The 15,659-nt window shown below is 30.8% G+C and overlaps 4 protein-coding genes across 4 annotated transcripts; 2 read left to right on the plus strand and 2 right to left on the minus strand.

Annotated features, from left to right (window-relative positions):
- Positions 1 to 473: 473 nt before the first annotated feature.
- Positions 474 to 1,730, minus strand: TPHA0B02140 (uncharacterized protein; the record flags this gene model as incomplete). The annotated part of the gene is made up of 1 exon (XM_003684272.1): positions 474 to 1,730. The coding sequence occupies one exon, from the start codon at positions 1,728 to 1,730 to the stop codon at positions 474 to 476; it is 1,257 nt and encodes a 418-aa protein (XP_003684320.1).
- Positions 1,731 to 5,909: 4,179 nt separating this feature from the next.
- On the minus strand, positions 5,910 to 6,500 carry YET3 (Yet3p; the record flags this gene model as incomplete). The annotated part of the gene is made up of 1 exon (XM_003684273.1): positions 5,910 to 6,500. One exon carries the CDS (start codon positions 6,498 to 6,500, stop codon positions 5,910 to 5,912), a length of 591 nt encoding a protein of 196 aa, XP_003684321.1.
- A 2,335-nt stretch (positions 6,501 to 8,835) lies between these two features.
- Positions 8,836 to 10,908, plus strand: BDF1 (chromatin-binding protein BDF1; the record flags this gene model as incomplete). Its single annotated transcript, XM_003684274.1, has 1 exon — positions 8,836 to 10,908. One exon carries the CDS (start codon positions 8,836 to 8,838, stop codon positions 10,906 to 10,908), a length of 2,073 nt encoding a protein of 690 aa, XP_003684322.1.
- An 889-nt stretch (positions 10,909 to 11,797) lies between these two features.
- Positions 11,798 to 15,610, plus strand: SKI2 (SKI complex RNA helicase subunit SKI2; the record flags this gene model as incomplete). Its single annotated transcript, XM_003684275.1, has 1 exon — positions 11,798 to 15,610. One exon carries the CDS (start codon positions 11,798 to 11,800, stop codon positions 15,608 to 15,610), a length of 3,813 nt encoding a protein of 1,270 aa, XP_003684323.1.
- Positions 15,611 to 15,659: the final 49 nt, after the last annotated feature.

The following is a 15,659-nucleotide window of genomic DNA, read 5'->3' on the forward strand; positions in this document are numbered from 1 at the left end:
TAAATATGTTAATGAAAAAGATAATTGTTATATTATAAATATTACTTATTAAAAGATTAATTAAGTTGAAACTTGTAAAGTTTTCATTTTCAAATTCAATGTTATTTATTGTAATATTGAAAAAAGAATAAACAATCAAAAAATAAATAATATTCTGCTTTACAAGATTCGTATAAGATGCTTTTCAAACAATTACCCAAATGTAACAATATTAGTGTAAGCGCATAGTTATATAATTATAATCTTTCGATGATATATATTGTAATTCTTCAAATAAACCTGTATTAAATAAATATTATCAAAATATAAATTGGAAATAAAAACGAGAAAATGGATGGAAATTCTTAAAAATAAAAATGAGATGAAATGAAGTGAAAAATGCGAGTAATAAATTGGTGATACATGAACTTTATCTCAAGTGTAGGTAGTAGTTGATAATCGAGTCAAATATGTAAGACTATCCGATATGCTGTCTAATGTGTGGTGTGACCTCTATGATATTTCAAACCGTTTAGGTTCTTATATCTCTTGCCACAAACTTCACAATGGTATGGTTTATCTTTTTCGAAATCCGAGTTATGATATAATGGTTGATTGGTTATTGGATCTAGGACTGTAATAGTTCCATCCGGATTATTTTGTAGTTTTTGGTGCTTGTGACCATGAATCTTGTGGTATTTCAAACCATTTTGATTCTTATAGCATTTGTTACAACCGATAACGGGGCATTTAAATGGAGTGTCCTTTTGAGAATCAGTAGCATGCAAATATCTTGCTGGATCGTCTAAGAAATTATTAGAGGCGTGAAGGTTGTATGTGTTGATATGAAGCTCATTTAAGTTGTGATTGAGATCTGGAAGATTAATTGAACTGTTCAAATTTAGTGATGGGTCATCATTTATTTTATCGACGGGAGAAGCGATATTTTCTTGCTCAAAGTCATCTTCATCATCATCATCTTCTTCTTCTAACTCTTCCCCATATTCCCCTTCTTCATTCTCATTATCATGGCATTTAGTATCTATATCACCTAAAGCAACTTGTTCGCCTTCTGAATTAAATTCCATTTTTTTGGCAAATGGATTGTTAAATTGGATAGTATCGTTTGAACCATTTAATTGTGTATTATCGGTTTTTAAAGAATCGGGTGTTAGAGGAGCAATTGAATGAGGGCCTTCGCCATTCTTTGTATCCATATCTAAAAATATTTCATTTGTAGATATTGAATCAATGACATTTGTATGATCATAATAATTTAATGGGATTTGGTTAAAAGATAGACTCTGATCATGAGATGAATATTTTTGATTTTGAGAATTTTTGTTGTAGTAAGCTTCATCATCTAAATTTATATGATTTTCTTTGTAATGCGATAATAAATCATGTAAATTTGGCAATGATAATCCACAACATGAATAATCTTTACAAAACTGTTTTTCAAATTCTAAATTTGTATCATTGTAGTCATGCAAACTAACCCTATTGCCATTAATATCAATCAAGCTGTTACGTTTATTAAGTGAGATGGATTTGTGTTGATTATTTTTTAGAACGGCTTCATTTAATGTAGCATGGAAAACCGATTCATTTCTAAGCCATGTACTTATACGTCTTGTGCCCCACGAAACACCACCGACGCCAGCAGAGTGTATTATAGAATCTCTCCTTATCTTATCAATATTGATATTGTGAGGAATGACGTCCTGCGAAATTTCAAATTGTGAGTTCATATCGTTATAGTTTTCAAAAATATTATGCCGTTATTAATGCTTATATGTGTAAAAACAACCAGTGTTGATTTGTTATCAAATTTATCTTATTAGCGATGTTTGAAATTTGAATAATTCGAAATATTTTAAAAGTAAAAACCTTCGATTAGAAGAATATAGTTTATAATGGAATATATTGGTATTTGTGTTTAGGTTGAGAGTATAAGTTGTTATTTTTTTAGGAATAACACAAATATATATTTAAGAAAATATAAAACTATCGATTAAATAATAGATATCTTATATGTTTCTTTATAATAATAAAAATGCTTGTTGATTTTTGTTATTTTTAAGTAAGCGAAGCCTAGATGTTCAGATATCAACTTCAAAATATGAAAATGACAATATTTAATAAAAAGGTTATACAATATATAAGTTTCTTGCAATACCGTACATTAAATGACATTGATATGACAATATTACTTTGGTTTATATATATATTAGTATTTGTAGTATTATCTATTATAATAATGAACACATTATACATACTGTATGTCATTTTACTTTTCGAATAATCATTAAAAGACTAAATTTGTTAGTAGTGTAGTATGTGGTATTCATCGTCTATACATCTTACGTTTAGAGGAGCATTAGTTACAAAACTGACACCGAACAGTATTATTGCTACAATAGTATACAGTGTACTGCAACTCATTATGAACAATCAGTTTCGCATGATCTTATACAATTCAGAAGGGGAAGGGGGCGGGATGAGGGAGATGGTAGGTGGTGGGTAGGTAGGATAATTTGTAGATAATACCGATTTGGGAGGCGGCGACGATTAAAAAAGTTAAAAAGAATTACAATTGCAGAGAAACAAGCATATTTACGAAAGTATAAAAAACCAAAAAAAGAAAATAAAGAGAAGTAGTATTTATGCATTTTTCGAAGAAAAAGCATAAATAATATATATTTTACTAAATATCATACGCACAATATACTGGAGTATATTGGCATATAGACTGTCATTTCCGAAGATACTGATCTTATTGCTAATATATCGAGAAAAAAAAAAAATAATATAAACTATTACAATTAAAAAAAAAGAAATATTCCCATGTTAGCAGAAAAAACAGTGGAGGAAGCAAATGTATTTTTTTTAATTCATCGTCTCCTCTATTTACCGAAATGGGATAAGACCCAATGATATATTGCACCGACTAATTGTAGAAGAATGAGATAAAGATGCATTGCTTCTTTTCTGCGGTGATGTTGTATTCCGATAATTTCTTCTTTCATGTTTTTTTTAATTTTTTATCTTAAGATCAGTCTGTTGCACGAAAAAGCCATAGCTGAACGTTTAGAAGCGGTTTTACTGAAGAAAATCAGTTAGTCCATGTTTAACATGCATTATTATCGTAGGAGGGAAGATCTGACCATAGTAACAATTGTAGTGCCAATTTATAAATGAATAGGTGAGGTATTGGGTCTTTTTTTTTTTGGTTGACTAAATTTGTTATTTCCGTGGGACGTTGTTTAGCTCTAGATTCGGAATCTCCGGTGGAGTTGGCTGGTTGAGTGGGTTTTTCCGGAAAAAGAATCTATTTCGGATACTTGCACTGGACAATATATGTTATTATTATTACAACTACTATATGCTTCCACGGTACATGCGTTATAGATAAATTATTGTAATAGGATTATAATGTTACGATATATTCATAGCCTAGTATTCTGTCGATACCTTGGAACGCATTGTTCACCACACTATTTTCTAACGGATCAAAGAATTCTAGGCTATCGTTGTTATAATGTTTACTTAACAATATTAAAATCGCGATGCAAGCAATGGCGTTTCTGCTACCTTTCTCTCTTATAGAGTATTTTTTGGTAATATTCAGTCAATGTATTATGTATGGATGTTGTTTTTTTCTAATTTAAGTTTATTAAGTTCTGATCGTACTAATTTGTTTACTGTTGATTTTTTTTGGCTGTGATGCACAAATCGGTTCGAAATGAATGAGTACAACAGAAAAAAAACATATGGTTAACAGTTTCTTTAGTACATAGTTTTTAGTGTAATAATTGTTCTTAAAGCTGAACTTTTTTTGCTTGTATTATAGTTTCTAATGTAAGATATATTTAACTTACTACTATGAACCTAACTTAGTCTTATTGGTCATTTAGTATACTGCTGAGTGTTTTGCTTTTTCTTGAAGAGACTAGTAGGTACAAAGTAGATATTGTATTTTTCTACATTATGTTCGTAGAAAATTTACTATCTTTGTGAAAGTAAGAGAAAAGTGAATACGAATAAGTAAAAGGTGGTATAGTATGTGAGTTAAGAGGAAGCCTGTAGTGGACCAATTTACTCGGGATGGTTAACAGAGTTTGAAAGATGTTTCGTACTATATCATGTTTTTGGGCTAACAAATTTGGTACAGTCTTAATTAATAACAATAATATAAAAGTTATCGGAAATGGGTTTAAGATCATACATGCTTGAGTTAATACTTATTAGATCTTGTGAAAAAGTCAAAACAGTTTTATTACCAAGATGTTAATTATGCATGGAAAAACATAAATTCTTCATCTTTTAATTCAATGTTCAAGGTTAAAGATATCTTGATGCGTTTTTGGAAATTAAACTCATGATTGCTTAAGAAAACAATTGTAACCATAATGCTTACATCTACTGTTGCAGTTAATAAGCACTATTATATGCACGGTTAATGAATGTTGTTTTCATGCAATGTTAGGTATAATTGATGACAACAATATTCCTATCATAAAATATAATATCAAGGAAGACAAGTGTAGTAATTTACGTATATACGTTAGCTTATTTCTATGAGGGTCATGTAGTTCCTTTACTAGGCTACATAAAGAGATTGGTACCAAGAATTCGGTTGGGATGTTTAATAATGTATATCTTAGGGTGGTATTATTGTAAACTTAATCTTGGCCCGCGTGTTTTGGCTCATTTGGAACTATTACTTATCCAGATTAAAGCCGATTTGACTTAAAGTAAGAATATTAAACGAAATGACCTCCATAGATCAATAACGACTCGTGAATTAAGGAAGTTTAAGTTTGGTAAGAATTATATAAGATTTCGTCGCTGTCCCACTACTCTCTCTTAAAGAAATGAGTTAGTTATAAAACTTCAAAAATAAGATAAACTTTGAGGGTTATTTATCATTTTATTTAATTTGTAATACATTGACAGTGAATTGAATCATACATACTTATATCTTAAGGGAAAATGACGGGTTATTAAAAACTTCATTCAAATGATTAAGAAGATACATTCTTATATTTTTAAAATTAAATAAGTCAATTCATTAATTTACTATATTGATGAGAGACTCCAGCGTAGGGAATTTGATAACGTAACTAACATTACTTTTCGTACGTATATTATACTCATGCGGATGAGCCCACGTTGATAGAAAAAAGGGAACCTCGTTCCGCATTTCTTATTTTCTTTTTTATGAATTGTAAGAGAACGATAAAAGTACCAACCTACCTACTCCGCATTATATCTCAATGAAAATCAAATCTGCAATACAGATGATGTGAAAATATGATCTCAAAGTGTACATGTGCGTACTTAGATGAGGTAATCTCTTTAACAGATAACGGGTCTAATTGAAAAACAGTTAATTTATTAAAATCCATTAGAATGATGAAACAGCCGCCATCATATGAGGTGTTATTTCGACGAGTATGATTTAAGAATGGTAATTTGGCTGGAAAACACTTTAGATATTCAGCTCTTTAGATGTTAAAAATACAAATATATCTGCACATTTAGTAATCTTCGGGACTCAAAAACTTATTGTAAAATCATCTTTACGCGACTATAGAGTTGAGCTAGTGCTTACTATGCCATCTCTGGTTTTTGTTACATTGCATAAAGATCCAAAACAAAAATTGTGAAGCAAACATGGAAATGTGAACAGGTTTTAATAAAATGAAATATCCTATTAAATATTACAGTTCTTTCATTGTCACATTAAATTAATGCTTTGTAATGGTTTTGTTGTTTTCTATCATTAGACGACTTTGAGTCAACAAAACATAAAAATGGTAAATCTTAATTTTTTAATTACATAACTCTAATACAATAAGACCTGAGATTAATTTTTATCTTATGAAGTTATATAGACGATTAATTATATATATAATTATATTAGATTATTTGATTTCTGCTTGTAAAGCAAGAGCTTTTTCTTTCAATCTCTTTATTTCATTGTTTTTCTTTTCAATCAATAGCTTAATTTCTTCAACGTCTTTTTCATCTCCTTTCTTAGTTAAAAATTCTTTTTCATCACCCTTTAAATGTTCCAATGAAGCTTTATCCTCAGACTTTTGATATTTTTCTTTTAATTTCAATAACTCAGTAACTAAATTGAAAGCTCTCACGACCGCAAATGATAAAAATAGTGTAATACCCGTTAAATACATATTCCTTTGAGCCAAAAATTTTCTTGAATGTATTTCTACTCTATCTGTACTTGTGGAGGTTTGAACGACAGAACCAGTGATGGAATGAGCTTTCAATTCCAATTCAACTTTGTAGACTTTATTTATCGAATCAACGAATAATATTAGAATGAATACAATAACACATTTGATTATAGTCTGCACCTTTTGATTTTGGAACGGTTTAATGATTGTCAACGTCAAAGGTCTACGAACCTTTGATGGCAATGGCAACGATAGGATAGTAAAAGCCACTATTTCGCTCAATAATATAATGAACACCAAGTTATTGTATAATGACATTTTGAAGTCGTTCTGTGATTGTTGTTATAAATATAAATCGATATTTGTATGAATTGGCGTTAGCACAACCATATATCGTACATACATACATATACATATATGTGATTGAATCTTTTACAATTCTGATATATATTATTTGAGGGAGACAATTAGTTTCAATATAATTTACAAAAACTTGATGCTATCCTCTATCCGGGTAAGTAAATTCCATCTATTCTTTATACATGTTCTTAACAATGGTGGGAAAGTGTTTTCATAGACGTTCGAAAATTCTTAATTATTTATTGATTGATCGATGTTCTTGTGTGCAATAGCAAGACACTAGAATATAGTGGCAAAGTAACATACTGAACTACGTATTCTCGTTGCTTTATAGAGACAACGCATCACAAAGAAATGGAGAAAGTATCGTACAAAAAGACGCAGGCATATTTTAGGGTGGAGTGAGATGGAGATAATGTATCTTACACTGCCGACTGTTACAAGGTATTGCCTACACATGAGACTTAAAAGCAACTATTAGTGTACGTATTATGAGTATGAAAATAAAACTGCATTCATTTCCCGGGGAGAGGCGCGCACGCGAGAGAGAGAAACATCGAACCTCAAATAACTTCATTGTCACGCATGTGAAATTTTAAATTAAAAACAACAAACATCCATTTTAACACTGGCATTAAAATAAAACAAAAAATAACAAACTAAATTGTAAAACAGGGTTACACTTCCAAATAATGAAATTACGTATAAGTTAACCTGTTATATGTACACACTGAACTGAACATAGGTAACCCTGCATAAACGCTCACAGATCAGTTCAATTATACGAGTGTAAAACTGTTAAAAAACAATACAACGAGACAAAGACAAATAAACAGAACGGTAAAAAGAAGCCGGTAAACAAACACCAGCAATAAACAAATGAATAAATTAAATAAATAACATCAGCTTTAAACAATCTAATTTTATTCGTTGCATGGAATATCTCTACACTTTAACAAAGCATAGTTTCATGAACGAGCCTAGAAACGGAACAAAGTTTGAAGGCGGTTCGAGTCTTGGAAGAGAATTACAAAAATAAACAAAAAAAAGACATACATAACACAGACTTAATAATGAAAAGGAGGAAAAAACAACAACATGCATATACAACGCAGCATTTGTGTACGTAGTTAATCACTGCAGGAAATAAAAAGGTCATTAGCAGCATAGACAACAACATATGATAATAATGCTAATTATTAAAAACGTAAGAATGTAAAAACGTAAATGCTAAAAAAAAGAAGAGAGTATTAACGGAAACATGAACAAAAAGTAAAATGTAATATTAAGAAAAAAGAAAGCAAATAGATGTCACTAGAAAGACACCATACAGTTCTATTTTTATTTTTTTAATTTCATCCATTTCGTACATGAGTACTACAGTCTCTGGAGTAGGTTCTCTGTTTGTTTTGCCAGCACACAGCACACAGCACACAGCACACAAAAACAACAACAAACTTAAAAACAATCTGAGAAAGGGAATTATTGGGGGGAAAAAACAAGCGCCGAGCAATTTCTGAAAAACAAAATAATAAAAAACATAAATACACCAACGACAAAATGGAGGACAAGGCGGGCACAGCAGGCGCACGCACAGTGCAGTGGTTCTCATTAGTTTTTTCTCTTTCTACAAGATTCTCTCCATGACAAGTGTCATTTATCTTTCATAATTTTGTGATGCGACAAATTATTTATTCATATTTTTGAACTAAATTTATTCCAAAAATATTGAGAATATATATAAAAGTGGTGGAATTATTATTATTTGTTATTATTAGCGTTTATAAGAATTTAAAGTTCAATAGAAATTAATTTCGGTATTTTATTTTATTTTATTTTATACTTTTTTTTGGTTTAAGTTTAATTTTATTTTTAGTCACGTTACTTTTTTATTGAATTACCCTTAAAAATATTAAAGAAAAATATTCCATCAATAAGGAATTATTACTAGAACCTTTTTTTTCAATTTTTTTTTTGATATTAAACCATACAAGCGGTTATTTATTAATTACTAAATTCATTAATTAATTAATTGATAATTCGATTGTATATATTCTGAGAAAAACCTTTTCATATTAATTTATTTTAAAAGGTTATATATATATTTTACATTATTATATCTAATAATAATTGAGAAAAATTATATATATACAGAAATATAAAAAAGAAAAAGAGTACGATAATTTAAAATAAACGCATATAAATAAATTCGCATTAACGTATTAGTGTTTTATTATTATTACTATTATTATTGTTAAATTTTTTTTTATTATAATCAAATTAGAGCTAGAATATGACAGAAGAAATACAACCTGCATTAAATGATGTTAGTTCAAGCGTTACAATGAATGATAACTTGGAAACATTGGACACAAATACAAATTCTGATTTAAGTGCACATTTAGACGAGCCGGGCAAGAAAATGAAAATGGAAAACGGTAATATCGTCGTTGCTGTATCTGCGTCTGTCGCTTCCCCAACGCCTTCAAATACAGCTGAAAACGACATGGTCTTGGAGAGTGAAGTAAGTAATGTAGATGTGGAAAATTCTAAAAATTTGCCTGCCTCTCCAGTCTCAGAAGCTCCAAAACCATTGGATAACCAGAATGAGGATGATAATCAATCTAATACCACTTCATTGGAAGCAAGTGGAGCCATAGACGATGGTGATGCTGCTGCTTCTGCAATTGATTATACCAACATTCCACCAGCGCCAGCTCCTCCAGCCGAACCTGATATGAATAATTTGCCAGCTAATCCAATTCCAAAGCATCAACAAAAACATGCCCTGATGTCAATTAAAGCAGTCAAACGATTAAAAGATGCTAAACCATTTTTATTACCAGTCGACCCAGTTGCTCTAAATATCCCACATTATTACAACAAGATCCAAAGGCCGATGGATTTAATGACAATCGAGAAAAAATTAACAGTAGATGCTTATGATTCTCCAGAAAAAATCACTGAAGATTTTAATTTAATGGTTCAAAACTGTATTGTATTCAACGGTCCTACTTCTGGGATTGCTCAAATGGCAAGAAATATCCAAGCTGCTTATGAAAAACATATGTTAAATATGCCTTCTAAAGACAGCGAACCTTTAAAACAGACAAGAAAAAGAAAACAGGATGAGGATGCTCCAGTCATTATTAGACGTGCACAAACACATAACGGGAGACCAAAGAGGGAAATACACCCTCCTAAGTCAAAGGATATTTATCCAGTAGAGAATGAGAAACCAAAATCCAAGAAATTACAACAAGCGATGAGATTCTGTCAAGGTATTGTAAAGGAATTAACATCTAAAAAATATGCGTCATTCAACTATCCATTTTTGGAACCAGTTGATCCTGTTGCAATGAACATTCCTACATATTTTGATTACGTTAAAGACCCAATGGATTTAAGTACTGTTACTAAGAAGTTGAACAATTGGGAGTATAAGTCATTAGAGGAATTCGAAAGTGATGTTAAATTAGTCTTCCACAACTGTTATGCTTTTAACCCAGATGGTACTATCGTTAACATGATGGGTCATAGATTAGAAGAAATTTTCAATGCTAAATGGGTAGACAGACCAATTTTCGAGGATTACGATACTGATGAAGAAATTGAAAGAGAAGAATATTCAGCCTCAGATGTTGAAGATTCTGAAGAATCCGAGTCTGAAATTGATGAAAGTTCAATAACAAATCCTGCTATTCAATACATTGAAGAACAGTTAGCAAGAATGAAGGTTGAACTACAACAGCTGAAGAAACAAGAATTGGATAAAATTAGAAAAGAAAGAAGGTTAGCTCGTGGTACCAAGAAACCAAGAGGTAAAAGAGGCAGAAATAAATCTAGAGGTTCTTCAGGAAGTAGAAGTGGCAAAAAGAAATTTAAAACTGTCGTAACTTATGAAATGAAAAAGATTATCACGGAAAAGATTAATGATCTCTCACCATCGAAATTAGAAAAAGCAGTAAATATAATTAAAAAGTCAATGCCTGATTTAGGTGAAGATGATGAAGTTGAGTTAGATTTAGATACTTTGAGTAACAGCACGCTGTTGACATTGTACAATACTTTTTTTAGAGTATATGATACTACAAATAATGGATCTGCTCGTAATGCTGTTGGTTCTCCAATGTCACCTTCAAATGGTTTAGGTGGACATAGCAAAAAAAAGAGATCCAAGGCGCTTAGTGAAGAACAGCAAAGTAAACAGATTGAAAAGATTAAAAGCAAACTTGCCATCCTAGATGGTGCATCACCATTAAGTCAGCAGAATTCGCCATTAAGCAACGGTAACGTCCAAACTGCTTACCTTTCAGGTTCATCATCATCAGGTGATGATGAAAGTAGTGAAAGTGAAGAAGAATAGCTCACTTGAATCTAATTTGTGTTGAACCCAATTTTAGTTTTTGATAAATATACTTCAATGAGCTTCGTTGGATCTTATTATTGACTCGAATGGTATTAAGTCCAGAAACATCTTATCTCATGAGAAAGAAAGATGTAAATGAAAAGATCATAAGTATTAGTAATAATGAACAAGTCGATTTCCAAATGACTGTGTAACAAACAAATTGCACATGCTAAGAATTAATAGCAATAAGTATTATATAGATATATCCACTACAATTTTAGGATATTTGTAACATTAGAGATGAACATATGTAGTTTAAACCATAGTGGTCATCAAGATGACCAACGGAAACAATCATAAAATAAAAAAACAAAAATACTTAAAAACTAAATTGAATTAATTAATTCAAAAATATAACGTATTCTGATATATATATGGAAATTGCTGGCCACTTTTTCTAATCTTCTCTAGTTCATTTTCATTTTTAGAAAATATATATGCTTATTATTAATAAACCTTTATTCAAAAAAAACAACACATGAATTCCTATACAATTTACTATTTAGAGTCGTTCTTGTCAATCAAATATTAAACTTCACACCTCGTTACAGTTATTATAGTCAATAACTATATATTATAGATGCTTATTCATAACAGACACCAAAATGATTTTGAGCTTTCAAAATATAACTAGGTCGTTCAGTACGATTAACCGCGAATGAGATTTAGTAATTTTCAGATTTGGAAAATATTATAAGGTATCAATCATCAATTACAAGTTTTATAAAAAAATAATTGCTTGTAATCTAGTATTTTTAAACCTCGAAATTATCTTCTCAATAGTCTCAAACACGGAATTAATTACTGCTAATATATATCCTAAGCGGTCAAGGAAGTAAGAACCATGAAACTCAATCCTGATTCTTTGGAGGAGCTCTATAGTAGCTTACGCAACATAACTGGCGATGATGTGGAACTTTTTGAAGATAAAATCTCAAAATTTAGTACTAATGTTAATACTGATGAAGCTGTAAATAAAGAAATAAAGGACACATTTTTAGGCTTATCGAATGAATTGTCTTGGGGATTATTAGATGTAGTTCAAAGCGTTCCAAATATTAACTTTTTAGATGATATCAATAACGAAAAATCTGATTATGATTATAAACAATTTTTAAATGTACCTTCTGTTTTAAACAGAACATCTTACAGATTTAAGAGGAAGGGTATTGATGGTAAAATTAATTCTTATAAAGAAGAAGTTAATTTAGCCGAACTGGAAAATGCCAATGCCTCCAATTCTCTTTCATTAAAAAGATCTATTAATACTCATGGTAACTTAGTTAGAGGCTCGACTGCTCAATTGCCTTTTACACCCGGTGGATTAGTTATGGATGAAATGGAGAAAGTTGATACTGAAGTCTCAGCCTTGTCTAATAGTGTAAAATTACTTCATAAAGATGCTGATGGTCTATTTGATGTTCCTCAAGGTTTCCAAAGAGGTATTATTTGTTCAGAAAATAACTCCAACACTGAGGAAAATCTTTTTACTAATTTTAAAAAAATTGATATGATTGATAATGAAGTTGTTAATAGAAAAGAATTAGAGGAGAAGCAACAAAAAATTGATGATGAAATCAACGAAAAAACAGAATTGGAAGTTTACAGAAAACCAACTGAACTGGCCAATACAGATATTGATGACATTTTACCTATGGGCATAGCTTTTGGTAGAATCAAGAATAGAAATAATAACTTACTTCAGAAGAAGGAATGGGCTCACGTAATAGATCTTAATCACAGATTAGATAACTTCAGCGAATTAGTACCTAACCCAGCAAGAATATGGCCATTTGAGTTGGATGTTTTTCAAAAAGAAGCTATTTATCACTTAGAACAAGGTGATTCTGTTTTTGTTGCTGCACATACATCTGCAGGGAAAACTGTTGTTGCAGAATATGCAATTGCTATGTCAAAGAGAAATATGACTAAAACAATATATACATCGCCAATTAAAGCATTATCAAATCAAAAATTCAGAGATTTTAAGGAAACTTTTGATGATGTTGAAATTGGTTTGATAACAGGTGATGTTCAAATCAATCCAGATGCTAATTGTTTAATTATGACAACAGAAATCTTAAGATCAATGTTATATAGAGGTGCTGATCTGATTAGAGATGTAGAATTTGTTATTTTCGATGAAGTTCATTATGTGAATGATCAAGATAGAGGTGTGGTTTGGGAAGAAGTCATTATTATGCTTCCACAGCATGTTAAATTTATATTGTTATCTGCTACCGTCCCAAATACATACGAATTTGCCAATTGGATTGGTAGAACGAAGCAAAAGAATATTTACGTCATATCAACACCCAAAAGACCGGTCCCTCTTGAAATTAGTATCTGGACTAAAAATGTATTAGTACCTGTAATTAATCCAAAAAGAGAATTTTTAGAATCAAATTTTAAGAAACATAAGAATCTTATTGAAGGCACTACTTCTGATAAAGTACAAAAGACTTTATCGCATAGTAAAGAAAATTCTACACGAGGAGGTGCCAGGGGAGGTGCCAGGGGAGTTTCTAGAGGAGGGACCAGAGGAAGTATGAGAGGAGGTTCGAGGGGAGCTGGCGCGATTGGTTCAAATAAGAGTCAATTTTTCAAAAGGAGTGGTCCAAATAAAAAGACATGGTCAGGAATTATTGATTATTTAAGAGGTAAAGATTTATTACCAGCCGTCATTTTTGTATTTAGTAAGAAACGTTGTGAGGAATATGCTGATTGGTTAGATGCTGTGAGTTTTTGTTCAAATAAAGAGAAATCACAAATCCATATGTTCATTGAAAAATCTATTACACGTTTAAAGAAGGAGGATAGAGAATTACCTCAGATTTTGAAAATCAGGTCACTTCTAGAAAGAGGTATTGCAGTTCATCACGGTGGGTTACTTCCCATCGTGAAGGAATTAATTGAAATATTGTTTTCCAAAGGGCTAATAAAAGTTTTATTCGCCACTGAAACATTTGCTATGGGTCTAAATTTACCAACTAGGACAGTTATATTCAGCGAGCTTCAAAAACATGATGTTAATGGTTTAAGAAGTTTAACCCCTGGTGAATTCACACAAATGGCTGGTAGAGCTGGTAGAAGAGGTTTGGATAAAATCGGTACTGTCATTGTGATGGCATACACAGAACCACTTAACCAATCAGTATTTAAAGAAGTAACCTTGGGTATTCCAACTAAGTTACAATCTCAGTTCAAGTTAACTTATAATATGATTCTTAACCTTTTAAGAATCGAAGCTTTTAAGGTTGAAGAAATGATTAAATACTCATTTGGTGAAAATTTAAAACAAACTTTACAACCAGAGCATGAAAAGCAAATTAAACAGCTAACCTCCGAATTACAGGATATTAAACAATCCTCTTGTAATACTTGTGCTGAAGATATTGATAAGTTTTTGGACCTTTCTATCAGTTTGAAAACTGTAACTTCCAACTTATTTGAAGAATTGGGAAAGAGCGAAAAATCTTATACGGTTTTCAGAGTTGGTAGGTTAATTGTCTATAGAGATGGGGATGACAATGCCAAGCTAGGGTTTTTATACCGTACTAGTAAAGATAATGGTGTAGTTGTTTTAACTTTTACAAACCCACAAACTTCTCCAGATGGATCTGCAAATCACTTGCCTTACTTGGAAGGTAATAAAGAATTCAATTCTTCACATATCGGCAGATTTACATATTCCCCTTACATCTTAGAAAATATTGCATTTTCTCAGATCGAACTTGTCACAAAATACATTTTAAGAATATCTTTTACTGATATATTTAATGAAGAAAAAGAAGCATTAGAATTACTTGATAATGAAATTAGGACAATATTAAGAATATCTACAAAGTTAATGATATCATCCAATCAAAGCAGTGGTAGCGTAAAAGTGCACCAATTATTGTTAGAACAATCTAATATCACAAAACAAATATTAACCTGTAAATGTATCAAATGTGCTAATTTTGCAAGTCATTATAAACCTAAGTATGATAAATATTTGATTGACTCTAAGATTAAGAACTTATACCATTTGATGAGTAACCAAAATCTAACGTTATTACCAGAATATGAAAATAGATTGAAAGTATTACACCGTACAGGTTTCATCGATCAGAACCAAAATGTTACATTGAAGGGCAGAGTTGCATGTGAAATCAATACTGGATTTGAATTAGTAATCACTGAATTAATTTTGGATAATTTCTTAGGTGATTTTGAACCTGAAGAGATTGTCTCATTACTATCTGCATTTATTTATGAAGGTAGAAGTAGAGACGAACCACCTCCAATTGTAACACCAAGACTAATAAAAGGTAAACAGAAGATTGAAGAAATCTACGGTCGTATGTTAGATATTTTTGCTGAAGAACAAATTACTATGACTAAAGAAGAGAGTGAATTCTTAGAGATGAAGAGATTTGGCCTAATCAATGTTATCTACGAATGGGCTCGTGGGTTATCTTTCAAAGAAATTATGGAGATTAGTATTGAGCAAGAAGGTACTGTTGTCAGAGTAATCACCAGATTAGATGAAATTTGTAGACAAGTGAAGACTGCAGCAATCATCATTGGTAACTCAGGTTTGCATTCAAAGATGTCACAAGCACAAGAATTAATCAAAAGAGATATCGTGTTTGCTGCTAGTTTGTATTTATAAGATGCTAATTTTTAANATATATATATATATATGTATATGTAGAATGTGT

The sequence above is a fragment of the Tetrapisispora phaffii genome, chromosome 2 (genome assembly GCF_000236905.1).
Source record: "Tetrapisispora phaffii CBS 4417 chromosome 2, complete genome".
In the NCBI taxonomy this organism is placed as follows: Eukaryota; Fungi; Ascomycota; class Saccharomycetes; order Saccharomycetales; family Saccharomycetaceae; genus Tetrapisispora; species Tetrapisispora phaffii.